This window comes from Dendrobates tinctorius, unplaced genomic scaffold (assembly GCF_039654945.1).
Source record: "Dendrobates tinctorius isolate UK_male_01 unplaced genomic scaffold, ASM3965494v1 ptg000158l, whole genome shotgun sequence".
NCBI lineage: Eukaryota > Metazoa > Chordata > Amphibia > Anura > Dendrobatidae > Dendrobates > Dendrobates tinctorius.
In genome coordinates this window covers 41,559,703-41,578,965 of record NW_027361825.1, presented here as the reverse complement: position 1 = coordinate 41,578,965, position 19,263 = coordinate 41,559,703, and the positions used below count along the sequence as shown (strand labels likewise).

The window sequence follows — 19,263 nt, the reverse complement described above, 5'->3', positions numbered from 1 at the left end:
TGTTGCCCGTCGTTATCTGGAAAGAATATCCCACATTCTGAAAAAGTCATACGCGAACATTGCTGTTCCTCTTTTTGACACACTGGCCCCTCTCTGGACCACCCCGATTTGGGTCACCGCCCCCCTCGGGGATTCCACCCCCTTTTGGGCTACCACCCCGATTTTGGGCCACTGCCCCCTTTCGGGATTTCCCCATGTCCGTTCTACAGGTCTCCTTAGACCACAGTTCACACACAACAGTTTGTCTCTTTTACGATACCACACAAGTCCTTGCTGGTACCACCACAGCTCCTGCTGTCATTGATCTCCGACACCTCCGGCTGCTGTTCACATACAGCTGCTGGTGTCACCTTCGTAACCCCGCCGAGTTACAGGAAGCCGCTTGTCCCCTTCGTAACCCCGCCAAGTTACAGCAAGCCACTTGTCACCTTCTTGACCCCCACTGAGCCACCGCAGGCTGACTTGAAAGGGAAAAGAAAAAAAAAACACACATGCAACACAAAACTCATGTGTCCTGTCTGTGTGCTCTTCATGACTTCCGTCTCCTCTCCTGAGACCGTCCAACACACAGGGTGCACCGGGTGCTATTCAGGGAGCCGACCCTCCCAGGGTTTCCCAACACACCGGCCTCACCAGGTCCAGGGGCTCAGTGGGTGCTATTCAGGACATACGTCTCTGCCTGAGACTGCCCAACACTCACGCCTCACCAGGTCCAAGGTCACTTGTGCTCCAGGGATCCGATTCTTCTCACAGAACCTCCCAACACTGAACCCTCCAGGTACACAGTCTTTCTCACTGACCCCAGTCAGTACAACACGAACACCTGTCCGTTACCTGTGTCGGCCACACAGGTCCTTGGGTACCTCATATCCACAGAGGCACCCTATCACAATCCACAGTCTCTTTTTCTGACTCTGGTCAGTATATCACACGGTTTTCACGACCACCACCTGCTGGCTGTGCAGGTTCTTGGGCCCCTCTACCGCAGAGGTGTCCTTTAAGTCTCTTCCACCGTACCCTGTCAGCATATCACACGGCTTTCAAGACCGTCAGCCCTCCTGGCTCAGCATTGCCAGCACTGCAACATGTGCTGTTGGAACCGTTGCCCTTAGCAACCGAATTTTGCAGTCCTCATCCGTTGCTCCTAGCAACAAAGCTACAACACTGCCCATAGCATTCTCCACCAATTGTAAGGTAGCGCTGTCATTCAAGATTGGGGACACTCGCTTGGCAGCCAAATCACGTCCGGCTCGGGTTTTCCATAAAACAATAACAATCCATGCGGTTTATTCAGGCATCATAAACCCACAGCAGCAACATAAAGTTCATATAATCAGCATAGCGTTCATGACAGAGCTTCCCTCTGTTATGCCTGTGGTCACACAGGTTACGCAATGTCCAGTACTCAGGCTCTTCAGCCTCACAGATATCTCACCCCGTCAGGGTTACCTCATGACTGCTTCAGCTCACTGCAGACGTTCATTCCCTCTCCCTGGGAACTGTCAGACGCTTGCAGCCATTACTCACAGCATTCACGTGCTGTCAGGCAGGAAGCCCCATCTCCCAGCGGGACCTTTCACAACGGACCAACTGGGTCCAAGCATTCGCTCCGTGTGACCTACCCTGGCCATCTTATATGGTCTGTAGCCACGCCCACCGGGTCACATGGCTATGACCTCATCACAGGTCCTTCACACACACTCATATACACTTAACTATGGCGTTCTTAAACACACCCCTGGGTGGATTTGTAGGTAGCTGGTCCTGCCCATCTCTCCAGCTACCTGAAGACTTCCCTAAGACATTGACACGGAACCTCAGCAGTATCACTGCTGATCCAACACATACACAAGTCTTCATCTCAAGGCCACCCACCTTGAGATACATTACGATCATTCAGCATCCTACTCCTATCAGGACACTGTAAATGCTTATACGTCTGTCCTGGAACACCCATACAGCGCCCCCTAGCGGACACAGTGATATATATATATATATATATATATATATTTTAGATCAGCATAAAGAGAGAGTCTGGGTGCAGAGCCCCCAGGCACATACCAAGCCTCAATTATGAAAATCAAGAATAATTGGAGGCAGCACACCATTTGTGGTGGGGAAAAAAAGAGCTATTTAATAAGCCCAAAAGGCGACGTTTCGGTCCAAACAGCAGGAACCTTTTTCAAGCCTTTTTTTCCACTACAAACGGTGTGCTGCCTCCAATTCATTCTTTATATTTTTAAATCATGTGTTTTATTATGTACGGTTCTTTATTCCTGAAATTGTTTTTCATTCTTTTCTTACATGTTGGACACGTTGTTGTCAGTTGACTATTGACTTTCCCAATTTCCAGGACTGGCTTATCTCTGTGAGGGGCTGAAGGAACAGCACCAGGGACTGGTAACCCTCGTTTTGTGGAACAATCAGCTGACTCACGCCGGCATGGTGTACATGAGCATGTGCCTGGTAAAACTCCAATTGGCTTTTGTAGTTTTAATGAGTCTAGTTCTTAAGTTTTCTTGTATTAATTCAATAATGTTTTTTTTGTCACAGCCTCACACTCAGACATTAGAAACTTTAAACCTTGGTCATAATGCAATCGGCAATGAAGGCGTCCGACATCTTAAAAATGGTCTGATTGGAAACCGCAGTGTCCTCCGACTTGGCCTGGCATGTGCTAAACTCACTTGTGAAGGTAATATCCAGGTGGTAAACCATAATGAGGAGGTTAGTTATAAATGCCACAAACTCGCCTATGGATCCTCCACCTTAACTCCGTCCTGCTGACGTTCTGATCTCTTTGTTTTCTGCCCTGACCGCTGCATCCAACGTGGTAACGTGCCACTAATTGGCTACAGCGGTCACGTGCAACCTGGAAGGAAGAGAAAAGGAGACCGGCAATGAATCCAGTGTTTTGTTTTTTTTTGTTTTGTTTTTTTGTTTAACATGTATTTAAGAATCATAGAATCGTAGAGTTGGAAGGGACCTCCTGGGCCATCTGGTCCAACCCCCTGCTCAAAGCAGGATTCGCTAAATCATCCCAGACACATGTCTGTCCAGCCTCTGTTTGAAGACTTCCAATGAAGGAGAACTCACCACTTCTCGTGGCAGCTTGTTCCACTCATTGATCACTAACTGTCAAAAAGTTTTTTCTAATATCTAATCTGTGTCTCCTCCCATTCAGTTTCATCCCATTGCTTCTAGTTTTTCCTTGTGCAAATGAGAATAAAGTTGATCCTTCTACAATGTGACAGCCCTTTAGATATTTGTAGACAGCTATTAAGTCTCCTCTCAGTCTTCTCTTTTGCAAACTAAACATTCCCAAATCCTGCAACCTTTCCTCATAAGACAGGGTTTGCAGACCGGTCACCATTCTGGTCGCTCTTTTCTGAACGTGCTTCAGTTTGTTGATGTCTTTTTTAAAATGTGGTGCCCAAAACTGGACACAATATTCCAGATGAGGTCTGACCAAAGAGGAGTAGAGGGAAATAATGACTTCACGTGATCTAGACTGTATGCTTCTGTTAATACATCCTAGAATTGCATTTGCCTTTTTTGCTGCTGCATCACACTGTTGACTCATATTCAGTATGTGATCTATTAGTATACCCAAGTCTTTTTCACATGTGCTGTTGCTTAGCCCTATTCCTCCCATTCTGTATATGCTTTTTTTCATTTTTATTGCCCAGATGTAGTACTTTGCATTTCTCCCTGTTAAAAACCATTCTGTTGCTGCCCACTTCTCCAGTTTATTTATATCTTTTTGAATCCTCTCTCTCTCTTCTCTAGTATTAGCTATCCCTCCTAGCTTTGTGTCATCAGCAAATTTAATCAGTTTACCCTCAATTCCTTCATCTAAATTGTTGATAAAGATGTTGAACAATACAGGGCCCAGGACAGAGCCCTGTGGTACCCCACTTGAGACATTCTTCCAACTGGATGTGCAGCCATTTACGACCACTCTTTGGGTCCGATCACTAAGCCAGTTATGAATCCACCTAACAGTTGCCTTGTCCATTCCATACTTAGTCATTTTTTCAATAAGGATTGTATGAGAGACTTTGTCAAATGCTTTGCTGAAGTCAAGATATACTATATCTACAGCATTTCCTTGATCCACCCAATCAGTGATTCCGTCATAGAAGGAAATTAAGTTAGTCTGACATGACTTATTAGTTACAAACCCATGCTTACTCTGTTTAATCACTTCATTCTTATCCAGATACTGACATACATGTTGTTTAATAATTTGTTCAAAGATCTTTCCTTGTATAGAAGTCAGACTCACCGGCCTATAGTTGCCTGGGTCCACCTTCTTCCCCTTTTTGAAGATAGGAACAACATTTGCTCTTCTCCAGTCTTCTGGCACTTCTCGTGTTCTCCAAGAATTTTCAAAGATTATGGAGAGGGATTCACAAATTTCTTCTGCTATCTCCTTCAGTACTGGGGTGTAATTCATCTGGACCTGGAGACTTGAATTCATTTAGGTTAGCTAAGTGTTTCCTCACTATCTTTCTGTTTATAGATATCCTGGATTCTTCTATTCCCTTAATAGGACAGTGAAGAACAGATGATGTTACATTTCCTTTCTGAGAGAAAACAGATGCAAAATAGGAATTTAAAAGTTCAGCCTTCTCAACATCCTGTCTTACCATTTCATCATTTTCATCCTGTAAAAATCCTATAGCATCTTTGACTTTTCTTTTACTTTTGACATATCCCCAAAATCCTTTATTATTGCTTTTGACATCTCTTGCAAGCCTCAATTCATTTTCAGCTTTAGATAATCTGATTTGTGCCCTGCAGGTTCTGCAGACAGCATTATATTCTTCTTTAGATATGCTTCCCTCTTTCCATTTTATAAACATTTTTTTCTTCCTTTTTAGCATGTGCTTAAGTTCTGTGTTCATCCATCCTGGTTTCCTAAAAAGCTTCCTATTCTTCCCTCTTTTCGGAATTGTTAATAACTGTGCTTTGAGAATTTCATTTTTCAAAATTTCCCATCCTTCCTGGACATTTTTGTCTTTAAGGATATCCAGCCATTGGATCCCTCCAATTCTCTTTCTGAATCCCTTAAAATCTGCCTTTCTGAAATCTAACCTTGACGTCTGAGTCTTCACAGGTCTTCCTCCTCTAGTTATCCAAAATTCTAAAATAGCATGGTCGCTACCTCCTAGGGTCCCAGCCACTCTTACCTCCTCAACCATTTCCTCCCTGTTTATAAGGATTAGATCCAAGGTAGCAGTTCCCCTTGTTTTCTCCCCTACCTTTTGGAAGATAAAGTTGTCAGGAAGAGAGGATAAGAATTTCCTTGACCTGTTAGTTTTGCCTGAGAGAGATTCCCAACAAATGTCTGGATAGTTGAAATCTCCCATGACAACTATGTCATATTTTTTGGAGAACTTGGCCATTTGATGCATAAAGAGTTCATCCATATCTTCAGCTTGCACAGGCAGCCTGTAGTAAATGCCTACAATGGTGTCCTTTCCATTGTTTTGTCCTTGTATTCTTACCCAAACAGTTTCCACAGAACTCTCAGTCTCTGAAGCTTCAATCTCTGTGCAGATATACGTGTTTCTAACATACAATGCAACACCTCCTCCTCGTTTATCAAGTCTGTTTCTTGCAAATAAATTGTATCCTTCTAGTCTTGTATTCCAATCATGTGTATTGTCCCACCAAGTTTCAGTGATTCCAATGACATCATATTTCTTTTCCTGTGTTAGTAGTTCCAATTCTCCTTGTTTGTTGCCCATGCTTTGTGCATTAGTATGGAAACATTTTAGTTTGTGATAGGTTTCTCTTTCTCCAATATTTTTATTAATTAGATTTTGTCTTTGTTCTTCCTTTCCACTTCTAATAGCAGAGTTCTCAATAGCATTGGTCAGGTGTATGGCTTTTTCTGGTCTTTTGCTTCCCTTCCCGTGTTGTTGTAGTTTAAAGCTCTCCTTACAAGTGTAGCAAGGCGACTTCCAAATACCTGCTTTCCAGTCTTCGTAAGGTGCACCCCATCTCTAGCAAGTAGTCCATCGTATAAGTAATTCACTCCGTGATCCAGAAATCCAAATCTTTGCTGACGGCACCATCGACGTAGCCAGTTGTTCACCTGCAGAATCTTATTCCACCTCCTTGTTCCATGGCCATCCACTGGGAGGATGGAAGAGAAGACCACCTGCGCTCCCAGTTCTTTCACTTTCTTGCCTAAGTCTTCAAAGTCTCTGCAGATGGTTTCCAGGTCGTTTCTTGCGGTGTCATTTGTCATTTGTAGTAGCAGGAATGGGTAGTCATCTGTAGGTCTGAAGAGTCCTGATATCCTGTCAGACACATCTTTAATTTTTGCACCTGGAAGACAGCACATTTCTCTTGAAGTTATATCCGGTCCGCAGATAGCGGCCTCTGTTCCTCTCAACAGGGAATCCCCCATGACCACCACTCTCCGTTTCTTCTTCACAACATTTTTCTTTCTCCATCCAGGAGGACTCTGAAGGCGTACAAGGTTGCTGTTTGTTGGCAAAGTCTTATCCTGATGTATTTCTTCATCGTTTTCCTGCGTGAGAGCCTGGTACTGGTTTCTGAGCAGTATGGGTGCTGACTGCCTCCTGATCCTCCTGCTTCTCTGGGTCACATGTCTCCATTCCTCTGTTTCTTCAGGTGCACTTCGAATTTCTTCTCTTTCTGTAACATGAAGAGATAATTCTGCTCTGTCCAAGAACTCTTCACCTTCCTTAATGATCTTCAACGTAGCTAACCTCTCTTCGAGATTTTGCAACTTTTCCTCCAACAGGGACACAAGCTTGCATTTGTGGCATGTGAAGTTTGGCTTTTCCACAGGTAAATCTGTGAACATGTAGCAAGAAATGCAGCTCACCAAATGGCTCCTGGCCTCTTCCATATTGAGATTTCTTAAAAACGATGAAAGATGAGCCCAAATTCACTGGGAATATGCAAATGATCTCCTCAAGACTCTAACCCTGGTTTTCCGATTTCCTCTTTTCAGCTGCAACTGCCAAAACCCAGTGATCGTTGAGCTCGCGGAGACTCTTCACTTATCCCAGAAGGCACTGGGAATATGCAAATGATCTCCTCAAGTTCAGAGCTTAGTTTTTCTGAACTCTACCTCCAATTCCAAGTGATATCCCAAAAAATTTCTAATAGATGGGGATCCCACCTCTGGGACCACCATCTATTTCCCAGGACCGGGGTCAGCTCTCCATTCCCTGCTATGGGAGCTGAGAATACAACCAAGCATTTTTTTATTGGAACAGTTTCAGTTCATGAACGTCATCGCATTCCTGAAAATAATTCTGCAGATAATGAAATGGTAACATTACTGGACCTTACTGTGTTCCCAGGCGCGGTGGCTGTAGCCGAGTTTGTAGCCGAATCCCCTCGTTTATTGCGTCTTGATCTGAGGGAGAATGAGATCAAGACAGGAGGTTTGATGGCTCTATCGTTGGCTCTTCGTGTCAACCAATCTCTTCTCAGGATGGATTTGGACAGAGAACCCAAGAAAGAGGCTGTAAGAGATGCTCCTCTATGAATTACATTTTTTTTTTTTTTTTTTTTTTTATATATATATAAGTTAAAGGATAAAAAGCAAACATTGCTTTGAAGTGTTGTCTGTAGATTTGTCGTTTTACCTAATGTTCATTATAAAAATAGCACTTAAAGACATATATCAGGAAAAGTTATGATCTCCTGACTGGTTGACCAAACGTATGCAAGTCCAACACTTTCCAAGTGTGTACACACTTGGCCCTGCCTGTTAGCGTGTGGACGCTACTCACAGGAGAAAGATGTGCGCACTCTTTTCTAGCTCTATTTGCTTCGGCCGCCTGCTGCTGTGTGATTCTGTATGCAGCAAGCGACCACTACAGAGATGAGAGCGTGCAACACACCGACATCGTGCCCACTCTCCTCTCCATCTCATCATCGTTGGCCGCCTATGCTGTGATCTTGTGTGCAGCGAGCAGCTTCTACGGAGATGAATTTGCACACAAAGACATTGTGCACACTCGTCTACCGCTAATCATCCGTGATCAGCTGCTGTGTGTCTTGTATAATCAACATAATTTACTGTAGTAGGTGCGACGTAGATAGAAGTGATAGGAAACGAAAAATGTTATTAAAAGGATAGCTTTATTAAACAACAAAATATAAGAACGGGCAAAAGGGCCTCCAAAAAAAAAAAGGAAGCAGCAGCAGGTGAATTTCATAAATATGAAATTCTGATAAATGTTAAAATAACTAATTGATAAATTAATAAAGTGCACAGTTAGAAAATATATATATATTATATAAAATAAGCATCAATTGTGAGATAAACCAGGCTTAATGATAGTCTCCAAATACAGAAGGTGGCAGGACGGAGACCATGGGGAGGGGGGAAAAGGGGGGGGGGGGGAGAGGTGAAGGGAAAAACTTGGTAAGCACAAATAATGTTGTTGCTATTGATACCAAGTTTCGCACAAGGCAATATTAAGTAGCCACCAATGATGACAAAGTGGAGGAGGGACAAAAATCCCAGAGAAGAGATGTAAACAATATGAGATGCTTATGGATTATAAGCCATAGGGGCTAATTCATAACTTCTCCATATACCAGTGGGTAAAAAGTTAAAAAGCAGGTTAACTTGGATATCTTGTGATATTCAGACATGTACTGACCATTACCTGCTATGGAACTGGTATTGAGAAGACTTGTGCACAAAGGATCAGTTGCTGCTAGGGATCCCCTCACCCATGTGTCTTGTATGAAGCGAGCGGCCGCTACACACAGGAGATGGCATCTGCGCACACCGACACTGTGTGTGCTCTCTGCCCTTACTGTGTCAGTGTGTGCAGGGTTGGGGATTTAGATCTGGTCTCGCTCCAAAGCGAGCTCTGTCAAACACTGTATGGGAACCGGAAAGTAGTTAATTGGAGCGGGATGGTGCACCAAGAACCTGACTCGCCGAAACCCTCTCATTGCATATCTAATAAAACTGTGCTTCTATACAACAAATTTACTAAAATCTACAGTACCAATACTTTTAGAAGAGCCAAGTTCCTTTATATAAATGTCTAAATAGTTCAATTTCAGGGTTAGGGTGACAGACACCATTTAAAATACTTTATTCCATAATATTCATGCCCAGTGGTGGTAATAATAATTTAAAAAAATCACTCATACCGTCATGTGTTTGTGTTCAACTTCATATATGCTGCCGCTGTTTTTGGCCGTATCCAGTAAGGAATTATCCAAGTCAGTCCCGTAATCCTTCCTAAATGAGAGAGGGATAGTCCTGGCAAGGCAATCCCAGGGAGAATCAGCAGGTGCCTTTTTCACATCCTAGTGGTAAGTGACACTACTGTTAGGATGTAATAAAAGTATCATTTCTCCTTGCGGAGAATGACATGCTAAGCATGTCGAGATGAGGAGACTTAAAGCCGCAATGCTCCTCTGGGAAATATGCAAATTATGCAAATTGTCTCTTCAGAGAGAAAGAGGACTAGAACCCTAGTGCCACGTATTGGAAGTAGCAATCCTAAAAGTCAATGTCGACCCTTTAACGAGCCTTGTTACATAGGATAAAAGCCAAGCCAGAATCTCAATTTGCAGACACTGTGTTTCGGGGTACTGTCCCTCGTCAGTGCAAAGTGTGAGATCTGGTTTGGCTGTGAGAGAGGCGTCTGACCGATATCAAAGTAGTATCATTTCTCCTTGTGGAGATTGACATGCTAAGCATGCCGAGATGAGGAGACTTAAAGCCGCAATGTTCCTCTGGGAAATATGCTAATTATGCGTTAAAGGGTCAACATTGACTTTTAGGATTGCTACTTCCAATAGGCGGCAGTAGAGTTGTAGTCCTCTTCCTCTCTGAAGAGACAAATTGCATAATTAGATGTAATAAAAGAAGCACTTTGACCCCCCCCCCCCCCGACAGGCTGCAGTAAGTTGTGCCAAATTCATTAAGAAATGCACAGCTCTTAGTGGATTTTGCGCAATTTTTCAGCTGCTGTACATTACCAAAAGGCGCGTATGCAAGTCGCAAACTGTAGTATGTTTCTGTAGTAAATTAGAATTAATTTGTTGGGCACATATGGTCATGCTCCTTCCCGGTCAAGTTCCACTGACTTTTTAAACACTGAGCAGGGCAGGCTGACATCGTACTAAAAACGCCAAAAGTCGCAAAATGTTTGCACAACTGTGTTGATCGATTTTCGGAAGGATTTACAGAGTGATGGATTTAACTACGGCATATGCAATTTTAAAGTGTTGTTCCGGGGTAACTCGTTTCCACATTGGTGAGCGCCTTTGATGTCGCTCCCAATGCAGAAGTGAATGGGCCCCTGCTTTGTTACTATATGTTGTACATCTGTACCATTGCCTTTTACTGACAATGTCACTCATTTTCTCAGGTCAAGAGCTTTATTGAAACACAAAAGGCTTTGCTGACAGAAATTCAGAATGGTTGCAGGAGGAACTTTGTCTTAGCCAAAGAGAAAGAAGAACGCCTCCAACATTCAGTATCAATGGCCGAGATTGCCAGCGCCGCTGAAGAGGAGGATACGAGCACTGCCCCAGAGGAGATCAGCCATGCTACTGAGAACTTGGATACTGCCAATGAGAATAGCAAACCTCATTCGGATAACCAAGAGGCAAAAGAGGTCACCCCTGCCCCAGAAACTCCTGGTCAGGATTCTGACTCTGATACAGAGGACGAGGAAGAGGTTAAAGAGGAAGAAGAAAAGCCTGCTGAGCAGCCCGTACCGAGCCCCCCGGCTCCAGTGGCCGTGTCTAGCCCAGGGAGAGGCCATAAAGTCTTTTTGGTCACAAGGGTGGAAAATCCAAGTACAGCGAATGGAGAAAAGGGAGTTCAGGAGAATAAAGGATCTTCAGTGACAGGAGACGCTACGTCAGGAAGTCCTGCCCTTGCCAATGGACTTGAGGCTGAATTTGGAAGGGCACCAGTATGCTGTGATAACAATGGTGGGTGTCAGGTGCGGTCTTACATTCTAGGGCATTTCAGAGCTGCTGTTACTATGTGAATATTTAGCAAAGCGGACAGAGCGGTTATGTGAAAATACAATTGAGGAATTCTTCTGGAAGAATCGTACACACTGTAAAATAAATTGCAGCGACTGAGGGGGGGTGTTGGGGCCATGACACATTAAAGAACACAAAAGTGAATCACTGTGTGATGCACCGCCCCTGAGGACCCTCCCGTGTTGCTTTAAAAATTGACACACAGCTTTACTCATTTCTATTAAAAAGAATTTGTCAGCATGATTTTGCTGCGTAAAATACACACGTGGCCATATTTACGCTGTGATACTGACTAAAAAGATAGCAGTGGCAAAGAAATCCATTTTGTGTGGTCAAGATTTAATGTTTGTTTTATAATTATAGCTTCTGCGTCAGGACAGGACTGTGGGAAGGGTCTACGGCTCTGCCACGGCCCATCCGCTGTTCTTGTCTTTAGCGTCCTCTTGGTTTAAACTTTGCTAACACTATCCTAGCCGCAGGAGGTTCTTGCACATATTGATCTCCTGGCAGTCTGCAGGAAAATGGCGCATACGCAAATTTACTTACTGGCGGTCTTCAGTAAAATGATGGCGGCGAATAGATTGCAATCTCTGTCTTTGAGCATGCGCCGCCACCAGTGCCATTTTCCTAAAGACTGCCGGGAGACCAATGTGCGCAAGTGCCATCCACAGGACGCCATTGGTATAAAGTTTAAACCAAAAGGACAATAAAGACACCGCAGCGGAGGGGACGTTTCAGAGCTGAAGACCCTACCCACAGGCCCACCCCAATGCACAAACCTATGATTATAAGAAAACTTCAAACCCTCTTTACACAAAATCCACAAAACGGATTTTTTTTCCGATTATTTATTTTTTTATTTTACTTTTTTTTTTTTTTTGCTTTTTGACATCTTAAAAAGAGGAAAAAAAATCCTCCAAAAAATTCAGTTACAAACCAGACAGGCCCAAATGCATCTGCACTAATCCAGGGTGCAGCGGACCCAAGTAAAATGGCAGCTGCACAGGTGCATAAATACCAAATGAAACAGCCAGCCCTGGGTCCACTGCACCCTGGATTAGTGCAGATGCATTTGGGCCTGTCTGGTTTGTAACTGAATTTTTTGGAGGATTTTTTTTCCTCTTTTTGAGGTTTTCATGTTAGAGTAGGGACTGACAAGTGTAAGGAACTTTGGCGCACTTTGTCAGCTTCTGTATTAAGGCCTTAATATCAACTAATACCTTACATATATTGATATGTTTTTTGTGTACTTTTTATATTTTTTCCAGGGTGCAGATGGGCCCAAATGGTTCTGCAAACTTGTTGCCTCTGTTCACACGGGATGCAATCTAGTTGGCACTGGGCATCCCCCCTATATGGTGTTAATAAGAGGTTGTGAGCCAGAAGCCCTGCATTCGCTGTGTGAGCACTGCCACATGCGGATTATTTCTTCTGCACTGGTGTACCACACGGTCAATCCCTGATTGTAGGCTGGCTGTTTCATTTGGTATTTATGCAGCTGTGCAGCTGCCATTTTACTTGGGTCCGCTGCACCTTGGATTAGTGCAGATGCATTTGGGCCTGTCTGGTTTGTAACTGAATTTTGACATCTTAGGCCTGTTTCACACTTCCGTTTTTGTGTCCGCCAAACGGATCCGTTTCCGTTTTTTTGACGGAAACTGATGCAAACGGATCCGTTTTTTTAAAAACGGATCCGTTTTTTTGACGGATCCGCGGTAACCGTAATGGAAGTCTATGGGACAAAAAAAACGGATCCTGCAAAAAATGGCGGATCCGTTTTTTTACGGAAAACAACGGATTTTGACGGATTTGAAAAAACGGAAGTATGAAACAGGCCTTACTAATGAACCATAACTTAGTTTTTCCCAATTATGTGGGTTTTGTTTTTTTTAGTGATCTGGTTGTATGAGACCTTATTTTAAAAGCAAGGGATAGTTCTTTGAAAAACACTAGAGGTCATACAAGTTCTCAGCTCTGCTATCTCGAGCAGGCACCATGCGATTGCCAGCTCCAATAGAAGCATTGGCAATGTAGCTTGCAAAGGAAGAAGCAATAAATCTTTTGGTGGGTCTGTGGATGTTAACCAGACATTGAGGCACTTGGGTCAACTCCTTGATTGTCAGAGCTTTAATTCTGATCTGTAAATTTATGACATGGCTCAATTAAAGCCCTTGATGGAGCATCCTAGAAAAAAGAAAATTAGTGGTATGCTGCCATCACAAAAGGTATTGTCGCAACTAGCATATGGAAACTGAATAGTAGCTGATGCTACCGTCGGCATTTTGGATTGAATGTTTCCTTTTTCTTCCCTTCTGCACTTTTTTTTTTTTACAGATTCTCATGGGACATATTGTGACACAGAGTTGGAGGATTTATTACGTGAAGCCTCCACGGAACCAGACCCATCGCTGAACGTTATAACACTATAAGGTACCCATGTCTGGCACAACTCGCAGTCCTTTCTGGTAAAGTCTTCACTTTGTGCTGAGTAAATGTTTTGTTTTTTTTTCTTTGTAGGATCAATTCTTCTGGCTTTTTGGGTTTCCTTTTCTTCATACCCTAAATCCTTTTTACACCCCTCCTCCACTTCCACCCTATTCATCTCGCCTTAAGAAATGGGGTCCTATAGGATCACATATAAATGGGTTCCCTTTTGAGACCATTCAGCTGATCCTAAATTTTTGCTTCCCCACCCGATATGATGGCAATAAGGGCAGACCCTACCGTTCCTGCAGGTAATGGAATTTGCACAGAGTAAATATAAAGCTCACAAAGCTTCAAGCTGTCGTTCCCCAGATCGACTCATTTCAGAGACGAGGTTACTTTTTACGGGTTCCTGGAGAAAAGGACATAAATGGTCTTTCCGAAAAAAAAAACAAAACACTGGACTGTTAATGGTTCTGAGGAAATATGCAGATGAGGGCTGCTACGGACTAATAAACTGACCCTCACGATTGCCCACACTCAGCGGAACATCCATTTATCTACATTATATTCGGGGTGTCAGCCTTATATACATCCCACTGCTTGAGTTACTCGAACAGATACAGAATTCACTACATTATTCATGGCACAATAGCAATTGCCTCTAGGGAATTAAACAGACGGACTGTATTAAAAAAAAAAGTCATTCTTTATGGCCGGGACATTATAGGGTGATATAGGGGTGAAACTTCCGAACTCTAATGAATATCTGGTCTGCCTGCTTCGAGGCATGTGCTGTTACTAGGGCTGAATCTGTGACTGATAGAACCAATTCCCTATTTATTCCATTCGTTTGAGATTTTTTTTTTTTAGTATTTTACATTACACTGTTCTGGTTGGTTTAACTTCTGACTCCCAAAGCATGTTCTTTCCGACATTCTCTCTTTCAATGGACCATAACCACCATCCTCCACCAAATGTAGAATGTTTGTATTACTTGTTTGCCACCATCCCTGGTACAGTCTTGATCACCTTTTTCTTTTAGACTTAGCTAGTTGCATAGGGCTGCAAAAACTTCAGAAACCTGTTATGGTGAGTGGTAAGCCTGTTTTTTTTTTTTTCTTAGATTTTTTACATGTTCAAATTGGACCCATTCCCTGAAAAAAAAAAAAAAAAAAACCTTCAAAACAAAAAAAACAAACCTTCAACCTCATGGTTCTCTTGAAGTGGTGTGCAGAATTAGAAAATAAAAAACATGGTTGCTTTCTTTGAAATATCGGCACCACGTTTGTCTACTTTGCAGCTCAGTTCCATTCAAGTCTGTAGAACTGGGCTGCAATACCAGACACATCCTATGACCGCACGTGACACTGTCTTTTGAGCAAAGTAACTGTCTTTTTCTCATTCTTAATATTCCAGTAAATGGGAGTTCCCTAAGTAGTGATGGACACAGAATTAGCGTTTTAGGCAAAAATCCTTGTAAATCATGTGCAGCTGTTGACACAGACATGCTCCTAATATTTTTTCAGGATATGTTTAAAGCACCACTCCGGCTTTTTTTTATGTCATATTAATGATACTACTCTAGTGGTAAGTTCCCTGCCCCTAGTCTCATACGTACCAGCCGCCGCATTCATCTGTTCTTGGCATTGCACCGATTGTCACCTCTCCGTGTCTTCTTTGGCGACTCCATGCAAGCCAGAAGCCTTTATAGACTTCTGCGATCATCGGTCTGATCTTGGATCGCAAATGCCCGAACTGTCCAAGCGTCTCCTGACCCGAGCGTGACTGCTGCATATATTTCTATGAGACTGTCGTTCTCTGTTCAGGAGATGCGCTTTCAGTCCATGTGCTGTGATCCAAGATCGGACCGATGATGGCGGATGACTAGTAGATCCCTTACACTGAGAGCTTGTGTCCCTTACCTGTGACTCGGGAGTTGCGGTCTCAAGATGACGGAGCGGGAACAGAAGATGTGGCAAGTATAATACTAGAGGCAGGGAACTTACATTAGTGATACCACTCCAGTGATGAAATAAAATACAAAAAAATGGAGTGGTGCTTTTTTTAATTTTGACGTGTTTGGGTTTTTTTTGTGTTAACTTCAAGTAATACTGCCAGTGACAAAAAAAAGTCAGATTTTGGAGAGCAGCTATTATGTTCTCCAACCTGTGACTGTCCCAAATTGGTGCTAAACTCCAACTCTCAGCATGCCAACTCTGGAGCATTTATAAATAGAGAGAAGTGAATATATTTGGATATTCAGAAGTGTTCCCACCACTGGAATATGTTGAGCGTTTCGACGTTTCATCTGATGGTCCTCGGCGGCTTAAAGTGTCACGTGTTCTATGGACTCGTTTGCCAGTTTAGCAGCCAACAGCTTATTGCTCTTTATGAAGTATTTGGATTCTGCGCTGTGATTCCACATATCGGGGCTGAATTCTTCTCCTCGATCGCTGGTTTTATTCTAGATGTGTTGCACTCTGTTACACCAGCCTCGTAAATGTTCCGGAGCCCGTAGATGGCTGTCCACCCCAATGTATCCCTACTTATTCCACTGCCGGCCAGGTAAGATGAAGAATGCAGTTCTCCTCCATGCGGGTTGTCCTGTTTTACCCCATCATGTCTGCAGACGTCGGCTACACCCCATGATGGTTTGCCTGAGAAGCTGCCCCTGCAGTGTATCATCGTGATGTCACATACTGTACGTCCTTAGACTTCTGTTGGCACAATACATGTTTGTGTTTGAAATCGTGCAGATTTTTTTTTTGTCTGGCATTGGCGGAGAACATTATTATTATGCAGATTGCATTTATTGTAGATGATGGGTACAGATCCATGACCTGCACAGGATAAAGAGAAAATATCAGACACTCGTATCAAAAAGCTGTGTGCTCTCTAATATGGCATCTATTACTGCTCCCACCGATGTCGTCACTTGTCCTAGAGTCCTGAAATGCAGCAGTGCTACTTATAGGGTTTGTCTGTAACCTACATTCATGTCCTATCGTCCGAATAGATGATAAATATATGATCCAGTGTCTAAGCCCCCTCACCCCCATCAAGGATGGAAGGCCCACTCTTGCCCCTGTGTAGTGAGCATGTGCGACCACCTCCTTATAGACAGGGAAAGGACACGTGCTTATTACCATTCCATTTATGCAGGTGACATTGGGACCCTCCATTCTCGGGTGGGTTTCCCTACAATTTATACATTTATTACTTATCCTGTGAAGAGATAAGTTTATGGGAATATAGATGTTTAAGAAGCAACGCCACTTGTGTCTGGCATTGTAATTCATCTCCAGTAAAGGGTTATTCTATTAAGTACAAGCAATTTTGGAATGTACTCATTAAAGTTTTCAGTCATTCTTGAGATATTTATACTTTTGATTTTTGGAGGTGGAAATTGACCACTGCTGCTATGCAGTAGAACATGCTCTGTGCTTACAAGCTCTTTCCTAATGACCTTGTAAGTACTGTTTGGCAACTGGCCAGGATCGTTGGATTGCGCCATCCCGCTTAACTCCAGCCAGCTACAGTATATTGGTTATAAGCTCCACAGCAGCGTTGGTCGGTCTCCCAGGCAACAAGCTGTAAACAAGTGTCAATATCTTACAAACATCTACAAATTGTAATAAGCCCTAAATTGCAAAAGTGCTTGTGTACAGTCAGCTATGCTTGGTTTTTTTTTGTTTTTTTTTACATCCATGAAGATGGGAGTAACCCTTTAAGTTGGGGATGATCTGCAATACCAGTCACAACCCAAGAACAGCTGTTTTCTGAAAGCAAACATCCCATTTTATTGTTTTTTCTAATCTTGTACCTGCCCTTTTAAAGGGTTGTCACCTATCTGATTAGTGGGGTTGTGATCACAAGGATCCTGGCGGATGCCAAGGACGGGACTCCGCACAGCCCTGTGTGAGTAGAGTGGTGGCTAGGCGTGCACTTCCCTGCTCTATGGGATTGCCGTTGATGGCAGATTACAGTGCTCGGGTGTTTTGGGCATTTCTGTAGAGCGTTAATGGAGTAGAGTTGTGCACTCCATTCAGAGAGGGCTGATAGACATCAGTTGGGGTCCCGGTATTCGGCCTCCCACCAATCGGCAAGAACCTCTTTTTAAGGCTGGATACACAAAGAGCCATCTCTTCGAACTGAAGAAAGGATCCCAGTACTGAAAACCTTTCATTTTTGGGATAGGTTTCTGATTGGAAGTTTATCGCCCCTGCTGGAATGTGAGTCCTATTTTTGCAAAGATGGGAGAATGGATGCAGCCACATTAGGACCCTGGGAAATGTCAGTGTAATGGGGGCTATTGCTGCACAATCCATATTACTTGTTGGGTACATTTAAGGTAAAATATTCTTTTAAGCAGCTGTTCCTTACCATTGACCATGTCTGCTTTCTATCCATTTTTCTGGATGTAGATATTTTAAGTTTATTTTGTAAAAAAAAAAAAAAAAAAAAATCAGTCCTCTGCTGCCAGAAGTGAATCCTCAAGGAATCGGCGTTGCCTGCGTTTGGTGGAAGCCGTTATTTCCTTGCACTGTTCCTAAGCCTCCCGCCCCGTCTTCTCTACCATTACTCTGTACTAGACCCTGTACAGGCTCCATCCACCCAAGCATGGACTGACAATGGCGGCTTCCATCCAGTGTAATGGTCCGGTACATGAAAGAAGCCGGCATGTTTACACTAGTAATTTTATTCCTAATTTATTGTAAAGAATCAATATTTATGCAAAGCCTGTGTGTACGACTCTATTAAAGAAAGCACACATTCGTCTGTTTTTAACCATCTCCTTTTACTAGCCGACATTGGAAATGCTAAATAAAATGATCCTTAAAGGTGCGATATGAGTAATGCAAACCAAAAATGATGTGCAATACAGCCCACCCCCATTATCTGAACACATGTTGCTTTGCACACCTCTTCTTACCTATGTGGTCACCCCTTATATACACCCTACAATTACATGCTGTGTTTTAGAAGGGTTTTCCTCCTATTGTCAAATAAACTGATTTCTTATATGTCTCATTGCTTCTCTATTCTATCCCAGAGCTGGATTGTCACCCCAGGTCTTCAGCTTTTTCCATTACTTGGTTGATGTGATATTGTCTGTTATCTGCCACCACTAGAGGGAGCTCACTGCATTAGCCTATATACAGAACTCATTAAAGTCAATGGGAGCCATCTATATATGGAAGCATCAATCTGAAATTGGATACCTGAATGATTCTTTAAAGAAGTTGTGTGTAAGCACATAAACTTTTAAATCCACGTGGCCGTGTGCTCTACCCAAGTTAAATGGGACACATGCACCGGATACATGCTTATCCCTGCAGAAGGTGGTCTGCTTATCCGTGTGGTCGCTCACCCCTGTCCTCAAGTCACGTGTCCAACATTGACTGATGGGATTGATGTTCCATAGATAGAGGACTGCCGCTGACTGGTGGGATACATTTTCGTTGAAATGTTCATTTTGTCTATGGCCTACTTTTATCGGCCCACTAGTTCAATGGGGCCGATTCATCAGTCTTGGCCAGAATTCCGATGTAAGACTGAAATCTTTTTTTTTTTTGTTATAGCGTATATTTCTTGCAGTGGCACATGGAAGCATTAGCGATGATGCGCTACTTTGTGACGCACCCTCGAACGCGGTCTGCAGCGTTCTAGGGTGCGTTAGGTCTCGCGCACAGTGAACGGATGCATTCGCTGTGCATAGACCTGTATGGCTAACGCATGATGGCGCATGGTAACAAAATGCTACCATGTGTTAGCGCTAGGTGCACAAAGATGTAAAAAATGACATCT

The 19,263-nt window shown here is 43.2% G+C and overlaps 1 protein-coding gene across 3 annotated transcripts in view; it reads left to right on the top strand.

The window, feature by feature from the left end:
- The window catches only part of PPP1R37 (protein phosphatase 1 regulatory subunit 37), a 59,112-nt gene extending 40,633 nt beyond the window's left edge, over positions 1-18,479 (top strand). For all 3 annotated transcript variants that reach the window (XM_073549364.1, XM_073549365.1, XM_073549366.1), the window contains 6 exons: positions 2,354-2,466; positions 2,554-2,695; positions 7,353-7,519; positions 10,401-10,971; positions 13,363-13,458; positions 13,546-18,479. In XM_073549364.1, the coding sequence (XP_073405465.1) occupies positions 2,354-2,466; positions 2,554-2,695; positions 7,353-7,519; positions 10,401-10,971; positions 13,363-13,457 (1,088 nt within the window). In that variant the 3' untranslated portion in view covers position 13,458; positions 13,546-18,479. The remainder of the gene's footprint in view (positions 1-2,353; positions 2,467-2,553; positions 2,696-7,352; positions 7,520-10,400; positions 10,972-13,362; positions 13,459-13,545) is intronic.
- Positions 18,480-19,263: the final 784 nt, after the last annotated feature.